This window comes from Ambystoma mexicanum, chromosome 6p, assembly GCF_040938575.1.
Source record: "Ambystoma mexicanum isolate Mex_15411 chromosome 6p, UKY_AmexF1_1, whole genome shotgun sequence".
Lineage (NCBI taxonomy): Eukaryota > Metazoa > Chordata > Amphibia > Caudata > Ambystomatidae > Ambystoma > Ambystoma mexicanum.
Window position 1 is genome coordinate 403039224 of NC_090935.1, and position 18835 is coordinate 403058058.

The 18835-nt window shown below is 44.1% G+C and overlaps 1 protein-coding gene across 1 annotated transcript in view; it reads right to left on the minus strand.

The window, feature by feature from the left end:
- Positions 1-2664: 2664 nt before the first annotated feature.
- LOC138511484 (complement component C6-like) overlaps positions 2665-18835 on the minus strand; it is a 913779-nt gene continuing 897608 nt past the window's right edge. Inside the window, exon 18 of the mRNA XM_069627199.1 lies at positions 2665-3458. Coding sequence (XP_069483300.1) covers positions 3283-3458 — 176 coding nt within the window. The 3' untranslated portion in view covers positions 2665-3282. The remainder of the gene's footprint in view (positions 3459-18835) is intronic.

Sequence of the window (18835 nt, forward strand, 5' to 3'; positions counted from 1 at the left end):
TTCACCTTCAGTTAAAATGCCCCAGAGCACTCTGCACACAGTCTCGCTAGCTGGACCGCTGCCCCCTACTGTTCATGCACCATACAAAGACAAATACCAAATGCAGTTCTGAGCCAGCTGTGCATTAAACCAGGCACAATCAGAGATTCGGCAGCAGCCAACAAAGGGCACGGGAAGCTGCAAGCCCAGTTGCAGGAAACAATGGCTAGCAGTGAGTGAGTTCAAGAAGAAGGGAGTGAACTGCTTCTGTGACACAGGATCCACAGGAGTCAATCCCATCTCAGGCCAGAGACAGCAGATTTGGAGGAGCACCGGTTTTGGTGCGCACTGGAAGGGCCAGGCTGAGGTGCATCTAGGATGCCATCATCAAATGATTAACTCATTATTTTAACTATTTACTACCCTCTACCTCCTTTTAATGGTGACAGATTTGGAAAGGTGAATTAATAATACAGATCCAATTGAATGGTTTCTACACAGAAAAAAACGGCGCCAGACTTGTTAGTTAACTTTAAAAAACTTTATAAATTGGTATTGAAAGGCCCTTTTTGATTACAGATCTGATTGGCGCCATTCAGACCTGAGCGAGCCGATGCAAGAAGACAGGACGGTATCTTTTTAGGTGGGATTTGAACCGCGAGAATTGTTAAGCTGAAAGTTAATGAAGATGAAGACGAAAGTGATAATCTGATAACCTGTGATTTAAGTTCTATGCATTTATTTGCCATGATTTGAAAAAGGCACATGCAGTGCAGAAATACGTGTAATCAAAAAGGGCCTTTCAATACCAATTTATACAATTTTTTGAAGTTAACTGACAAGTGTGGTGCAGTATTTATTGCTTGGGTTGATGATGAGGCAGAATCAGGGGTTCTGCTAGGTCTGGAAAATACCAGGGCTACGGTAATGTCAGGACTGTCAGGACTCAGGGCTATCTAGCCTGTTGGTTGTAGCTCCTGAGCTTCTATCTGGTGCTACAGCCAAAAGACCTTGGGCTCTAGCCCCCTCAGCCTCACCTAGTAACGCCTCTGAGCAGAATACCATTTTCTTGCCTGCATTTTTTTGGCCAGACACTCAGGGTGGTTTAAAATGCCTTCACTCTATGACAAAGCAGTGTATTGCATACCTTTGGTGAGCATCACCCATTATCATCTAAGGATGGCTCAGGAATTTGCATTACTGATTACACTTTAGCAGAGGTAGCATTAAGGCTTGTCCGTGCTCGTGCAGGAACTGTTAATGCTTGCTCAATAGTATTGATGCCAGTGTAAATACAATGGAAGTGTTTGCTGCACTGGTGCTAAAGTGATCACATATATGCAACACGTGTGAGTGTGTGTAGTGCGTGAGCGAAAATGAGCTAAATAAAATGGCGCTGCTGCGCAGCCATTTTGGACATTCACTCCCAAACCACAATGAAAGTCTACATTTCTGCAAGCTGAGTTAGGAGGCAGACATGATTTCTGCAGCGGTTCCAATATTTTAGCATGAAGTAGATGAGTTCACTCTGTAGAATAGTTTGGGTATTGTTCACTCAAGGACGAGCCGAGAGGGGAGTCAGAGCAAGTGCATTGATAAGGGGTGTTGGGAACGAGAGCGCGGAAGACGAGCTGGGTTTTTTCACTGTCTGGCTTTTTCCACACTTGCCTCCCATGATTGCTGTCAGTCCTTCGACCGGGGCAGTCTGCAAGCTATGACGGGCAGGGATTTGTCCCCCTTAAGAGGAGAAGGTCCCTATGAGGAGACATAGAATTGGGGGAGGATGCTCTGCTCCAGACCCTGTTATTTGATGCGTGATCTCTCTGCCTACCTGCCTTGGGACTGGGTAGTGTTGTCGTGGTTGAAATTAAGTTTTATCCCACAACTGCCCCAACAGTGATGTATACTTGTCACATGCGTCCTGTTTTATATACTCATGTGTAATCATTTGCGCTTATTTTACAGTTACATGTATGTTTATGAAGGATGAATAAAGGGCCTGTAAAGAGACAATTATTTTGTAACTAATGGTCTAATTGTACATTATTGCCTTCCTGAGTCCATGAACGTTTAGTCCCTGTAATGGGTGAGTCATTCTGAGGTCCTTACACGTGTCTGAAAAGCAAAACAGTGTGTGTGTAAGATAAGTGTGATTATCATTTTTCCTACATGCAAATGTAACAGCATAATACACTTGGTTGATAACAATTTAGTTTAAAAGAGACATCCTCACACATCTGCAAATAACCATATGTTGTACAAATCATAGCTATAAGACTCCTCAGTTGCCGAGAGAATTTATAGGACCTTCTAGTGGGGCAGAGTGTGGTGTTGAAGGGCAGGTTTGCAGTATCTAGCTTACAATATGTGTCCATTAGTTGCCCCTTCTCTTGTTGGAAAACCCAGTCCTAACACATGAACCAAAAATCATCTCACAAACAATGAGGCAGTGAAAGTGGTGTCCCCTACCCCTTCTAAATGTCGATTTCTGGAAGCTACTTAACCTTGCTTGGTGAGGAAAAGACCTGTTACATTTCAAAAATATTCTACGGTGTCTATGCTTTACTGGTGATGTATCAATCTGTCACAAAATGACTACAGCTCTGCCAGTCTCTAAACTCCTACTTAGGTTCACACTACTACTAAAACAGCAGTGATGATAATCATAATAGTGAAACAGGTACATGAATGGTATACATCCTTCTTTTTATTGTGGTACCAAAATAAATGTTCCATGAAGGTCCTATAAATAATTACACTTTGATTACATTAAATGAACAAATACACGATTAAAACACAAACAACCCACCCTTGTAAGGCAATACATGGATGGTTCAGAAACACTGGATATGAAGAAAGGGGCCTCTATGCAATAGACATTGTAGCAAAGTTCAAAGTTAAGAAAGTGTCTTTAAAAATATATGGTGTGAGGACTTACATTTGCACTGGGGCCTTTAAAGCAGGACACACAGACATATTAGGACTTTATGAACCTAATCACTACACTAAAAATGTATGTGAGAAGAAAAAAGGAAAGAGAGAGGTCTAGATGCTGACAATTTCATTGTTATGTTCACTCTGAATGTTTTATTATGTTTTGTTGATAGTTTTAGTACTCTCCCAGTCATCACCGCAGTGGTCCAACAGCACTTTCCGGAAGGTGGTGTATCAAACTGTAAAATTCTATTGCTTAGGATGTAGATTTGAATACTTAGAAAATGGCAAGACATTGTTTACAAACAAACTCACGCACGATAGACATTCCTTTCTTTGTGTTAGCCCAGCCTCTGCTTTCCCACGCTCTCAAGACGAGCATTTCCCACTGTGCAGCAGGTCTGCCTTTATATTAGAGCATTTCATGGCTCCAAACATGCAGTAATTGGCTGACATTTGACGTCCAGAGGCTCCCACCTTGACACAGGAAATAAGGTTCTCATCTTTCGGGCACTGATATGGAAGCAGGCAGAAACACTGCGTCCCTGTAAAAATAAAGAAACAGTGCTCTACGTCATACATATGTATCAATCATCTGTGTCATGATATTCAACTACCAATTCTCAAATGACAAGGCAGCGAGGACACATTCATTTTTGGTTCTGTTACATGAATAAATAACGTAATGCATTTCCTGTCTGAGATCTGGTCGATTTCTTTACAGTAGAGCAGCATGGATTTATCGATGGCCTTTGATAAGGTAGAGAGATCTGTACTCTGGTCCAAACGGCAACATCTAGGGATACCGCTCGATCTTCTTTCTATCCTTATACACATTCATGAGGGATCTGTGCTGCAGGTTCGTTTAAACAACGAGAGTGCACTCTCCTCCCGGATAGAGGCCCCAAACGGCCTCAGACAGGGGTGCGTATTTGCACCTACCATTTTCAATCTATATGTGTCAGATGTAGATAAGAAATTGGAAGGGCGTGCTTTCACCCCGCCCGTGGTGGAAGGAGTAAAAATATGCTGGACAGCGTATGCAGACGACTTTCTGCTATTTGACCACACACCCATTGGCCTGCAGCGTCTCTTGAGCAATTTCAGAGAGTACATGGTTGCTAATTTCCTTATAATCAATGAAAAAAGACCATGATTATCAGGTTGCATCGTAGGCCCTACGTTAAAACGTTTGCCTGGTTTCTGAATCACATAAAGCTGGCAGTGGGATCAGGCCTAAGACATATAGGTTATCCAATTTTTGGGAGCTGTCAGAAGTTGCATTATCGTAACTATATGGAAGCAAAGGTGTCTCCTCTGGTTATCCAACAAAAAGAAAATCGACAGTAAATATGGTACATTTTCGCTACTCCCTATCATACGATATTATAAATTAAAGGTCATACCTCACTTAATCTATGGACTGGAACTCTTCCCTAAGTGGATGTTAGCAGAATTTTCAAAGATCAAAGCGCTTCTGCTAAGGGCAGTGGTCAAGTGTTTGCCTAACTGCTTTCCGGTGGAGGCCATAAGGTATGAACTTGGCCTTTCTTCACTGGTTAATATGATTGTGTGGAAAAAGCTGTCATTGTTTAGGAAATTATTAATGGCTCCTAAAAACAACCTATATGATCTCTTGTGCTCTGGATTTCGTCATCAGTCCACTAATTCAGAATATCTGTTACAATTTAGATCTGATTGCATAGGATATCTGAACCATCTGGGCATCTCGGTGGAGTTACTTGTTTTCAACCCACTGAAAGTTAAAATACTGTTTGAATGGTGGGACTGGAGTGTTACTACACAAGCTGTAGCTAACACCAGATTGTACAGCCATTTGGTCTGCCAGCAGAAAAAACTGGGGGTTATTGCGCCATACTTAGCTTTATTCCCAGATAAAGTAGCCTGTCAGATATTCATGAGATTTAAATTTAACATACTGCCCACAAGAGAAATTCTGCAAATACGCAATGGCGAGTGGAATAATCAAGTGCCGATATGCAGATACTGTAATATGATGGGTACAATTGAAAATGTAGAGCATCTGATGTTGGACTGTTCTACGTTGAGGAGTGCTCGAATTCAGTTTTTGGGGAAATTTGTCAACAGTATGGGTTCTGTCAATCTGGATCAGCTGTGGTTTGATATGCTCCATAGCAATCGAAAGCCTCTGCAATTGGCGGTAGTGAGATTCCTAAATTACATTTGTAAATTGGACAAATAAAGCCTTATTGAAATATGGGATCGAAAGTACAGCTCGTCAAGAGTTGACGTACCATGAATATGCTCCATTCTTCTGTTTAGATGGTGCAACATTATATCGATACATCCTTATGTGCTAACTGGAAGCTGGAAATATGTGTAATGTATGTGTCTTTCTTTCATTATTTTTCTTTTTAGATATGCTGAAATTTTCTTTTTTTTTCTTCTCTACGTTTGGGTGTTGTGATTGCAGTGACAATTGAAGTTTTTGTTGTGTTAAATATGAATTTGTGAATGTTTTAACTGTATCTGTATTTTCTATTTTTGTAAAGGTTATTTCAATAACCATATACAAATAAATAAATGATAATAATAACATGGCGTTATTTCGCATTTCGACTTAAGCTGCCTTTCATTTCTTTTTAGAACTTTGTCATTGGTACAGTCACAGGAGGAGCTAAAAATCAAAGAGAATATTCATTTTTTGAACTCAAAATATTAGAATTGCAACATATCTCAATAAAATGCCAGTTGTGTTCTATTTCCTCTGATCTTCAGCTCTTGCTTGAAATGCTTTCAGGTGATGTCCATGCTGTCATACTGGCAGTGATTGAAGTGGGCAGGAGCGGTTGCGAGCGAAGCTCCACCACTTTTTTTTAATTAAGGTGTACTGTTCCTATGCTTTTAAAAAAAAAGGAAACCATTCCGGAATGCTTTTGTTTTAAAATAAAAGTGTAGGAAGAAGTTTAAATGTGCACTTCAGTGCACTGCACTCAGCGTTCCCTTAAACAGCAGGGTAATTTCTTTAGTGTTTTGGATTGTGTGTCGAAGGGGGCGTGGCAATGGGGTTTGTGGGGAGCAGGTTCAGGCCACAACTGAAAATCAGAGGTTCAAAAATGGTATAGCCATCTACCTGATATTTGCCACTACAGAGACAACACAGAGTAGATGGTGGTATGTCAAATGCAAGATAACCCAGCTTTATCGGAAGTATGCAGAGAGGGAGAAAACAAGATCAACTGCAAAGCTCTCTCTCGCAAATCCTTCTCTACGTTTGAAAAGAAAACACAGTTCATATAATGCAAATGAGTCACTCTGATGTCATCATAATCACTGAGCTATGAAAACCTATCTCTATTGCTCATTGGACCTATCTAATTGCTAAGCTACATATAGTATATATATGTCCGAGCCAACTGATTGGGTAACTATCTAATGTCCCATGCATAAAACATCCCACAAAATGTATGACCTCATCATGCTTGAATATTATTGGTAAGCTCTAAAATGCTTCTGCGGTGAAAAGGACATTTGCTTATCAGTTAACATGCAGTCACACTCTCCGTGAACTGGCAGCATGATGACATGTGAATGTAGATGGGAGAAGCATATCAATTTTGTTCTTAATTAAATAAAACAGCCCATGTTATTTCAACCATGACGTCTCTGAGTTTAACGGACATACCACCCTTTTCTTGACACATTATGAGTAACTATTTTTATGATTCATGTTGCTTTGACCATGTGAATATTGCATTGCAGTAAGTATTTTGTCTGTTTAGCCACATTTGCACGTTCATTTCACTTCTTGCCGATTGCTTGAGACATTAATCTGTCAGCTACTTAGGAAGTTTCCTGAGATGCTCCGTTCGTCCCATGGACTTCAAATAGTCTGCAGTGTTGTCATAACTGATTTACCTTAATGGTTGAACGGTCGTTGCCCAGAAAATGATATCTTGTTCTATCATGTAAACCTCCCCTACGGTCTCCTGGCTTTAGACATTCCTTGGAGGCAGCTAGGTCCAGCCATCGCAGCATTTTCCTGAATTAAATGTATTTGTTTCAAATAGCGTGCTTAGCTGTGCGCCCCTCTTAAAGCTACAGAGCTTAATTCTCTGCTGTGCGTGTGCAGTTTAAAATGGCAATGCTTGTCACGTTTTCTACTCTGCAGCACACATTTGCTTTGCTATCTACCGATTCCCTGGTGCATGCCTGTCACATTATATCCCTTCCTATTGGTAGCAGCGTATGTACCTACAATGTTCTGCCCTACTTGTGTAGTGAGTCTCCATCTTGTGTACACGCTTTCCTGTCACCTAATCTACTCTATTTTAAAACCCACTAATTGTGCAAGCGAATGCCTTATCTGTTCCCTACTTGTGTAGCGCAAAATAACTATTCTTTGTGACAGCTGCATTTCCAGGAGAATTCAAAGTGCAGCTTCAAATGTGTCCTTTCATATCTTATGATTTAGTTTCTTCTGAGGAAGGCAGGGGGGCAGAGCCTGAACATGCTCTCTAGTCAATAATTGCCCCACTATACCACTACTTCTTTTCATACACTTCAACCACTGCATTCTGGGTGACCTCAATCTCTACAATATGAGTAAGGCCCAACAGCTCCAACTTGTCTCCACTCTTTCTGGCAACTCACTAGTATATCTGCATAGCATCCCAACCCACGCTCAAGGCAATTCACTCGATCACATATTCATATCTTCCACCCTGGTCTCCTCTGTTGCCTCAATTGATCCCTTCCCATCAAAGCACTCTCTTGTTCACTTGATCATCGTAATTCCTCTGGCACTCTCTAATTCACTCCCTCATCTATCACCAAATATAAATTCAAGATTGACTCCACAGTCCACTATCTCGCCTGAGTCAACATCTTGCTCCATATTTTCTCTCTGCCAAGTGCTCCCTTCATTGGACTCACCTTTACCAAATTAAACTTTGCACTGTAAACCCCTTTAATGATTACTACCCTCCCCACTCATTCATGTCCTCACACCCACGTCCTCAACCATGGATCTCCCCAGCCATCCTGCTGTTGAGGACAGCTATCCATTGCTGCTTACACCGCTGGTGCTAAGAGTGATCCCCTACTCTTCCACTGCGCGCAAACGACACTACAGACCATGAGCACAGCTCTTGACATAGCCAAATCATCCGATTACACTAATCCTGTTCCCTCTTTCAAATCACACCCTCACAAGCTATTGTCACGATCCATGCCCCTAACCCCCTCAGGTATAACAGCCCCCTGGCAGCAGTGGGGCTAAAGCCCTTCAGACTGGTCCCAAGTGCCTTAAAACATCAGGAATGAAGCAATACCAGTTTTGGACCTTACTCCAACATGGAGGCCTATTACACAGCTCAGTTTTTTAGAACCAAGCCATGCGGTCTAGTGTTTTGGGTGTGGCTGGGCCTGGAACTACTTGTCCAGGAGCTACTTTACGTGGGCTATTTAAACCACACCCAAACAGCAGAACACGCTTTGTGTTATTCTGCACTCCTGCAGCATAATGCTCGCTGTGTCCAGCTCCTGCTCATCTGCTTCTTCGGGGGCCCGATCCTGAAGCCCTGGATCCGGATTCCATTAATAACCTGGAAGAACAAGAACAGCATTAGCAAGCAAGAACACTTACCTGTGAAGTAACCGGTCTTGAATCCATACTGCGCTTCGCTTACCTCGCCCATCTCCGAAGTTCGCCGCATCCTGCAAAGGTAAAGAAACAAAGACAGCATTAATAACAATTCTTACCTGGGCAAGCAGCGAGTCCTGGCAGCACCCTGCGCTTCTCTTACCTAGCCGAACCCTGGGTTTTGTCGCAACCTGCAAGGGAGAAGGAACAAGGTCAGCATTAACAAAGCACTTACCCGGGCAAGCAGCGCTTTGATCGCTCCTCACTCTGGAACATCACTGCAACCTGTACAAAGAAGAGAAGAGAACACAGGTTAGCAATTAAACAGCGCAACGCTCCGTGCATCAATAACTCACCAGGGTCTTCGCCATCGACGCGGCAACTCTGAGATCGCAACCATCCCTGTGAAAACAAAAAGAGACATTGTTAGGGAACAGTGTAGTGGAGCAAGACGCAGAGAAGACAGAGAAAACGGAGGGAAAGAAAGAGACAGAATAAAGACGGAAAAGACATTATAACTCACCTGGAAGACAGCAAGCAGAGTCAGAGTCACAGCCAGTGTGGACCCGACATAAGGGCACACGGACCAGTGAATCAACTAGGTCCACGGAACGCCCACACCAGCCACACGCCTCTGCACAGAGACGCAGGATGGAGAGTTCAATGCACAAAAACCTAAGGTGAGCAATAACCCCAAGTGAGGGGATTTGGACAAGAGGGAGGTGGGAGTCCACCCGTCACAGAACCAGTATCTTAACCCTCCATTCGCCTGTTATAGGCGCTACCCACCAAGCAGAGAGGGGTCCGGGATAGCTCTTAGACTCCATCCAGTATCGTGTGGCGCCCCCGTGGATACCAGGTGAGTGTAACAGAACGCGAAGCCTGAATTAAAACATCCACCTGGGCATCATGGAAACATCAGAGACTGACCAACTAGCCCAGTTACTGGGAGAATTATGGGCCGAGGTGCACTCCGCCCGGCAAGAAACGAACGTCCTTAAGAGGGAGTTCATGAGGGAGTTGACGCACCGATGAATTAGCCAGACAATTGCTCCAAACACAGGGTGGGCGGGCTCCATTGCCAGGAAGTATTCCGTTGGTTCCAGCCACATCTGTCAATCAAGTGCAGGTGGTCCTCCCTGGGGCAGTTCCTTTGGCCCCCCCGGAACATTTCACGGGGGACCCAAGCAAGTATGCACTATTCAAGAACCAGTGCTGCCTCAATTTTCTTTGTAGACCTGGAGCCTTACCTAACGATCAGTCGCGTGTTGCCTTCTTTCAGTCATATCTGAGTGTCAGTGCCGCGGATTGGCCCATACCATTAGTAAACCAGGATGACCCACTCCTGCGGGATTTTCAGGGGGTTTCAACAGGAGATGGAGAAGCTGTTCGCCCGACATACCCAGGGCCAAGCTCTGAATAACAAACGTATGTCCCTCCTCCAAGGCAGCCAAGATTTATTAACATATATCGCCACTTTTAACAGGCTTGTCGTTGAAACTGTGTGGCCTGAGGAGAAATGAATGTTATTCCATCGAGGATTACGGGGGGAATTGAAGAAGCTCGGGTGCTAAACCCGCCAAAGGACTGTGCAGAGTTCATCAACCTAGTGGTGCAGCTAGACCACAGGCTGCAAGATCGAAGGACAGATTGTGCCAGAACGGAGAATCGGACTGTGTATGTACGCTCAAAGGAGAACAGTCCGCGTTCATAAGAAACCACTTCGGAACCCATGTAAATTGCGGGGGTACGGAGCCCATTAACCAAGGCCAAAAGAGGCAAAAGGAGACAACAACAATTATGCCTGTAATGCGGGAAATCAGGTCACTTCCTCAGAGAATGTCCTGTAAAACCCCCTAGAAGAACAGTTGGAGCTACATAGAAAGGAGGAGGAAAACAAGAGTCGGAAAACTTCCAGGCCCGGCAAGCGTAGAGGTCTATTTGTCGAGCGAAGGAAAAGAGCCACTGACCTCACACCTTGCCCTGCATGTGATTTTGATCAGTCACCAACAACCGTCTTGAATGCATGCTGTGGAGGCATACATAGACAGCGCAGCCATTGGTAACTACATAGACCAAGGCCTGGCAACAAGGATAGGGCTTCCCCTATGTCAGAAAACGACAACTGAGAAGGTCACCACTGTCGACGACACAGAGATAGCTTCTGGACCTGTAATTCAATGCACAGCAGAATTGACCCTTCTGTGCCAAGACAGACATCGGGAAGCCATAGCCTTCGACCTTATCAAGGGACCTCAGTTCTGGGTGTTTCTAGGGATGCCGTGGTTGGTGGCCACACAATCCTAACATTGACTGGCGAGCCAAAAAATGTGCCTTCTCCAATGAGTGTGCTCATGCATTCTACCAATTGGAAATGCCATCGTCTGACCCAGAGACACCTGTCCAAGATAAAGAGGCGTTGGTACTAGGTGTAATAAGTACACTACCAAGCGAATACCATGATTTCCAAGACGTTTTCCAAAAAGAACATGCGCATACTTTACCCCCTCACAGGCCATATGACTGTCAGATCAACCTTGTACCTGGTGCACAAATCCTGTGTAGTCGAATTTATGCATTCACCGAACATGAAAATCTCCACTTGAAATCATATCTGGACCAATACCTGGCAAACGGTTTTATCCGCCTGTCCAAATCCCCGCAGCCTCACCCCTATTCTTTGTACCCAAGAAGGAGGGGGACTTGAGAACCAGCATCGACTACAGCGCACTAAACCAGGTAACAGTTAAAAACCCTTATCCTCTACCCCTTATCCCAGAACTGCTGGACCAAGTCAAGGATGCCCAAATTTACACCAAATTGGACCTCAGGGGGCATACCATCTTGTGTGTGTAAAGAAAGGAGACGAATGGAAGACCGCCTTTCGTACTAAGTATGGGCCGTATGAATATCAGGTGATGCCCTTTGCAACACTCCCGCCACGTTCCAGTAATTCATGAACGATGTACTACGGGAATTGATCGACGTATGTGCCCTAGTTTACATCGACGACATCTTGGTGTACTCCTCTTCTAAACAGGACCATGTTAGGCATATTTGCTATGTCCTTGCAAAACTCTGACAGCACAAGCTATATGCCAAACTTGAAAAATGCTCCTTCCATGTCACCGAAGTCGAGTTCCTTTGTTTTGTCCTCACTCCCAGAGGCGTCCGGATGGATATGCACAAAGTAGACGCCATCCTTAGCTGACCATCACCGTCTTCACTCAAAGGTGTCCAAAGTGTGCTCGGCTTTGTGAAATTTTATCACCGATTCATCCCAGGTTTCTCCCAGATTGTGCACCTGATCACTTCTTTATTACGAAAAAACAACAAACTGTTCCAATGGACAGAAGAGGCGGAGAAGGCCTTCCAGGAACTCAAGAAAAGATTTACCTCAGCCACGGTGCTATGACACCCCCGCCCAGATCTCCCATATGTAGTGGAAACAGATTCCTCCAGCAGGGCAATGGGGGCTGTTCTTTCCCAAACAGATCCCGAAACAGGATAGTTACATCCCGTGGCCTTTTGGTCGTGAAAATGTACTACACCTGGACTTAACTATGCAATAACAGACAAGGAACTCCTAGCGATCAAAGCAGCCTTTAAGGCTTGGCAGCATTACCTCCTAGGCACCAGACATATTATCACAGTAATCACCGACCATCCCAACCTACAATACCTCAAGACGGCAAAGGCTCAATCATCCCGTCAACTCCGATGGGCTTTATTCTTCGCAGAATATGATTACATACTCACATACCGACCTGGAGTCCAGGACGGAAATGATTCCAGGTGACAAACTACTAGAACTTACAGCAACATTATCTCTGGATGAACTCCAAAAGGAAATTCGTCTCCTAATGAACACCAAGGCTCTACAAGACTGAACCACTCAAGGTGAACATTACACAACAAAGAACCAACTCCCGTATTTCAGAGGGCGTTTATATCTACTGAATAAGGGACTACAAGAACAAGTCATTTCTGGTTATCACGACCCCCTGATAGAAGGACATCCAGGAATTGCCAAGACCCAAGGTGAAAAGATATTATTGGTGGCCAACCTGACGAAAGGACATTACGCAGTTTACTCTGTCATGTGGCATTTGTGCACAGAATAAATCCCAGAAACAAATACCTGTGGGTCTTCTTCAACCTCTGGAAATTCCACCTGCACCTTGGCACACACTCTCCCTCGATTTCATCACAGATCTGCCTCCCTGTCAATGGTTCAACAGTATCCTAGTGGTTGTTGACCTATTCTCCAAAATGGCCCATTTCATTCCGCTTAAGGGTCTAACAAACACATCCAATCTGACAAAGGTGTTTTAGAGCAAATCGTACGATTACATGGTTTCCCCTCCATCCTGATTTCTGACCGAGGGTGTCTAACTTTTGGAGGAAGAGTTGTGCAATTGCCCAAATCAATATTCATCTGTCCACTCATCACCATCTCCAAACCGATGGCCAAACGGAGCGGACGATTCAGACACTAAAGCAATACCTACCGTGCATGTTACATCAAGTGGAAGAAAGATGGAAGGATGGGCTGTGAGTAGCCGAATATGCCTACAACAACTCGCTACACACCAGTACCGGACAGATTCCACTCTATACCGTATATGGAAGGCACCCACGTACTTCTGAATTAGATACCCCCATGGCCTTGGAAATGCCAGCAGTGAAGACTTTATATACGGCCATCACTCAAGCCTTCAAAAAGGCAGCAGAACACTTGATCCAAGCCAAAAAAGACAGAAAAGATTCTCTGATCAACACCGAAGAAAAGCCCCAGACTACCAAGTCGGAGATGAAGTCTTGTTGGCGTCTCGGCACGTGCCCATAAGAGGAACTCGAACATTTCATCCCAGATATCTAGGGCCCTACACCATCAAGGCTATTATAAATCCCGTGGCAGTAAAACTAGCTTTACCACAAAATATGCAGATCCATCCCGTATTTCACGTGTCACTCTTAAAACCTGTTCAGCTTGGAGCTTGGGTCAAAACACCACCAAATCCGGTACTGGTTAACGGAGAACCCGAATATGAAGTCAAGGACATCCTAGATTCTAAACTCACCAGGTCCAAGTTATACTGCTTAGTGGACTGGAAGGGATACAGCCCTCAGAACAGCACATGGGAGCCTAGCGAGCACATCCATGCGCCACGCCTGGTAAGACGATTTCATCGGAACCGTCTGACCAAACCAGGGCCAGATGGAGGAAATATCTTGAGAGGGGCCTTAGGGGAGAGTGCTGTCACGATCCATGCCCCTGACCCCCTCAGGTATAACAGCCCCCTGGCAGCAGTGGGGCTAAAGCCCTTCACACTGGCCCCAAGGGCATAATAACGACATCAGAAACATACATGGAGTCAGTCCTGGTGCCTTTGGCACCACGCTCATTATCAGGAATGAAGCAATACCAGTTTTGGACCTTAATCCAACCTGGAGGCCTATTACACAGCTCAGTTCTTTAGAACCAAGCCATGCGGTCTAGTGTTTTGGGTGTGTCTGGGCTTGGAACTACTTAGCCTGGAACTACTTTACCTGGGCTATTTAAACCACACCCAAACAGTAGAACATGCTTCGCGTTAGTCTGCACTCCTGCAGCGTAACGCTCACTGTGTCCAGCTCCTACTCATCTGCTTCTCCGGCGGCCCGATCCAGAAGCCGTAGATCCGGGTTCCATTAATAACCTGGAAGAACAAGAACAGTATTAGCAAGCAAGAACACTTACATGTAAAGTAACCGGTCTTGAATCCATCCTGCGCTTCGCTGACCTCGCCCATCTCCGGAGTTCGCTGCAACCTGCAAAGTTAAAGAAAAAAGGACAGCATTTAAACAATTCTTACCTGGGCAAGCAGTGAGTCCTGGCAGCACCCTGCGCTTATCTTACCTCGCCCATCCCCTGGTTTCGCCACAACCTGCAAGGGAGAAGGAACACGGTCAGCATTAACAAAGCACTTACCTGGCAAGCAGCGCTTCGATCGCTTATCTCTCTGGAAAATCACTGCAACCTGTACAAAGAAGAGAAGAGAACACAGGTTAGCAATTAACACCAATAAACAGCGCAGCGCTCTGTGCATCAATAACTCACCATGGTCTTCCCCATCGGCACGACAACTCCAAGATCGCAACCATCCCTGTGAAAACAAAAAGACGTTGTTAGGGAACAGCGTAGTGGAGCAAAATGCTGAGAAGACAGAGAAAATGGAGGGAAAGAAAGAGACAGAATAAAGACGGAAAAGACATTATAACTCACCTGGAAGACAGCACGCAGAGTCGGAGTCACAGCCGGTCTGGACCCAACATAAGGGCACACGGACCAGTGAAGTAACTAGGTCCACGGAATGCCCGCACTAACCACGCGCCCCTGCACAGAGACACAGGACAGAGAGTTCAATGCACATTAACCTATGGTGAGCAATAGCCCCAAGGGAGGGGATTTGGACCAGAGGGAGGTGCCAGTCTACCCGTCACAGAACCAGTATCTTAACCATCCATTCTCCTGTTATAGGCACTACCCAACGTCTAGCACATAACCAAGCAGAGAGGGGTCCGGGATAGCACTTAGACCTCCATCCAGTATTGTGTGGCGCCCCCTTGGCTACCAGGTGAGCGTAACAGCTATAGATGGCCCTTCAAGCCATGCTTTCTACCCTTAAGAATGGATCTACTTCCTCCTCTCTCTCCATCAATGACTTTGCCTCTCACTTCTCCAGTAAAATAACCAAAATATGGGATGCCTTGCCCAACCTTTTATTATTCCCAATCCATCCATTATTCTCCACTCCTCCCTTTTTCTGCATGCTATTACCTCTATCTCACTTGTCCTTCACCTCCCACATTTAACGTCTACCCATTTTTGTCACTGTCAACCCATCCTGCACTCCAATAGACCACTATGCACCACAATTTTTTAAAGAACTTGCACCCATCACTGCTTTTCACCTCGCCACCTTATTCACCCTATCTCTCTTAACTTGCTTTCAAGAGCATATAATATTTCAACAAAGGATGTTTAAAAAACAGAACTGTTGGTAAAACCTTTTCACTATTTTTATCCAGATGTGTGGATACAATTACCCTCACATCTGGCATTTATTCAGAATCACTTTCAATTCCATATTTTGTTTAAAACATGTCTATATTCCAGAAGCAATGACTATACCGCCTAACTGCATCTCCCCATCACTGCACCACCAAACTGTTTCTAAGTGTCTAGAGGCCTTTTTAATGATGCGTGTGCGCACCACAAAAACTCTGTAATATAACATGACATAATATACATTCCACCTTTCCAGCCTATTACAAAATAGCCAAAGTCATATCTCTCCCAAAGAAACCAAGGCTTATTTCTACATACCTGTTCTTCTCCTTCCTTATAGTCCCCAATCCTTAACTGCATAGTCAACTACCTCAAGGTACACTCACCTGACCCTCTAAAATCTGGTCCAAACATTCAAATGAGTTTGAGATTACCCAAGTCACCAGTTTTCTTTAGCAACACTCACAACTCTCATCTTTTCTCCATGCTCATCAGGGATCATGCTTCACTCTTCAAAGTTGTTCTCTCCTTTGTTTCCTGGACACCATAGTTGATGATGTGTCTGCCTATCTGTCAGACTGCTCCTTTTCCATCTCATGAGACTGCAGCACTTCCTCCTACTCCCTCCACCCACGTGGGTGTTCTGCAATGATCAGTCATAGCCCCACTCCTCTTTACTATACACGGCCCCTCCCTCGGAAAACGGACTTCATCCTATGGATTTAAATGTCTTCACTTACGATACTCAGATATTCTTCTCATTTCCCTCCTTTACCCCTGCAGTCTGTGTGAGCCTACTTCCTGGTCCACTGCTCTAAAGTACACAACTTCATGACACACAACCTTTTTAACTCTTCCCAGATCCACCTCCAGATCTACCTGCCATTGCCACTCTAAATCGCTCTTCATGCTAAATTTCATTCCCTTTAAATGCCTGCTACTTCTTTAGAATTCCATCCATGGTCTTGCTTCTCTATCCAAACTAACCACCCAGCTGACTTTCCTGCATTATGTACTCAGGACTACACTATGTAATTTGTAAATATTACAATAATAGCTAGAGTCAAATGTTAGGATCTTACTATAGCACACAAGATACAGTACTATGAAGGACCAGCAAACTTAAAAGGACATATGTCATAGCTTAAACCCAATAGGTCTCTTTTTTCCCCCGAATAAAAACCTGGTTGGCACTCCACAATATAAGCATAAATACATTATGCTCTGCTCTTATCAAGTAGTGATGTTGTGGAACTGCCTTTGTCATCTGGATGATTAACTCACATCTGGCTTTTCATAGGTAACTGAAAGCATTTCTATTTCCATGTTCATTGTTGCTACTTACAGTTGTGTGTGGGAAAGCAAGCAGCGTGATGCACATTTTTTGCTATAAGCAGGGTACAGATTATTGTATTATAAAATGTAAATACCATCCTCTGTCTCTCAAAGTTAAAAATATTGTTATTTTCTCCAGCCCCTGTCCCTTGTTTATGTTCCTACTCCTGCCTCTACACCATCTGACATATGTCATTCTTCCAATAATGGTCTTATGTAAAGCCACCTTTCCCTGGGGCTACCTCTGCCCGCTATTATTGAAATTCACTTCTGTTTGAAATTTGTATTATTTGTTTCATTTTATTTATTTATTTATTAATAAAAAGTACTGGCAAAGCAATACATTTTTTGGCACAAAACGCCTACAGAATTGACCATTTAAAACAGAGCAGAAGACATGGCTCCTTTACAATGGGGTTAGAAAATGTCACTTGAAGACCTGATGCTGCAGAGGAAGGTGGAAACATAAACCAGGGACGAGGACAGGACAGCATGATATTGGAATGGGATGGTGGAAAAAGTGCTGAATTAAGGAAGGAGGGGTGACAGAAAAGTGCAGTAGGGTTGTCCATGAAGGGTAGGGAAAGAGGAAAATAGAATGATGCAGTAGCGTAGAGTGCTAGGAAATAGGTTCTTCAGAAAGAAGGAGAGCTTTGAGGTTGGATTTAAATAGTGGTAGAGTTGGAATAGTACGGGGAGCGAAGAGAAATAGCCAGCAGAAATGAGAGGGAACACAGGAGCTTGAGTGGCGGCAAGGAGTTGAGCTGAGGATGATCTTAATGAGCAAGGAGGAGAGTAGGGAGTGAGATCAGCAGATAGGTAGGGTTGGGCGATTGCATGGATAGTTTTGAAGATGATGAGTTTATAGATTGGCCTTTCTTTCATAGATAGCCAGCCAATCTGGCGACAGGCGGAAGAGGTAGCAGTAAAGCGAGGAAGGTTGAAAAGTGTGCAGACCGCAGAGCTGAGGACTTTGTCGTAAGTTGAAAAAGCATAGTTGGGAAGGCCATATAAGAGACTGGCGCACTAGTAACATCTAGAATGGACTAAAGAGGAGATTAGCTGTTTAGCAGTATAGAAATGAAGAAGATGACAGATGTGTGTGATTTCAAGGAGTCTGGCTGCAATGGCAGATTTGGAGATAAAGAGCAAGAAGTTGTGTGATGTGTCGAAGATAACACCAAGGTTATGAATGGAAGCTATGTTCTTAAATAAATACAGGCACACTTGCCCTGCTAATGAGTGCCTCTATTCTTGTTTTAGAATGTTATCAATTTTGGCTGCCAGTACGAAGAAAGAGCATGCACCCCTCAGTATTTTGGACAACCCATGGGCACTTGGCTGATATGGACCTCCCAAGATTAGAGGTTGTGAGGGAATATGATATGAAAAATGTCCTGCCAAAAGGGTGACCATGCTAGAGAGCAGCTCTATGCACAAAACAGACTCTTGATTCACCCATTCACTTGGAGGTCAGACATGGCAGTTCTGCAGACGAGGCAGCAACAGCATTGTTGCTGCATTCTACTCACATTGGTCCTCTTTTACACTCAATGGCAAACAAAAGAACCTTACACTTCCTAAACCAATTAACATACTACAAACCAGTGAATACTAGCACTATGGGCACATAATGTTTTCTTTCTGGACACAAACTCCTCCATGCGTGTAACAAAAAGCACCTAGAAACCCACACATTTAGTTTGGGGCCCTGCATGTGACAAAATGACTTCTGCTCGCAGTATAAGGATGAGTAGTGGATAAACTGACTACTCAACCCTAACACTTCTAAAAACCAACAGTGATCTTAATAAAGGTAAAATAGGCAAGGCCAAGAAATATACCTTCTTTGACTTTTGCAGGAACGTGGGCCGAGGGATGGCTATACTCTCAGAAGTGGTATGAAT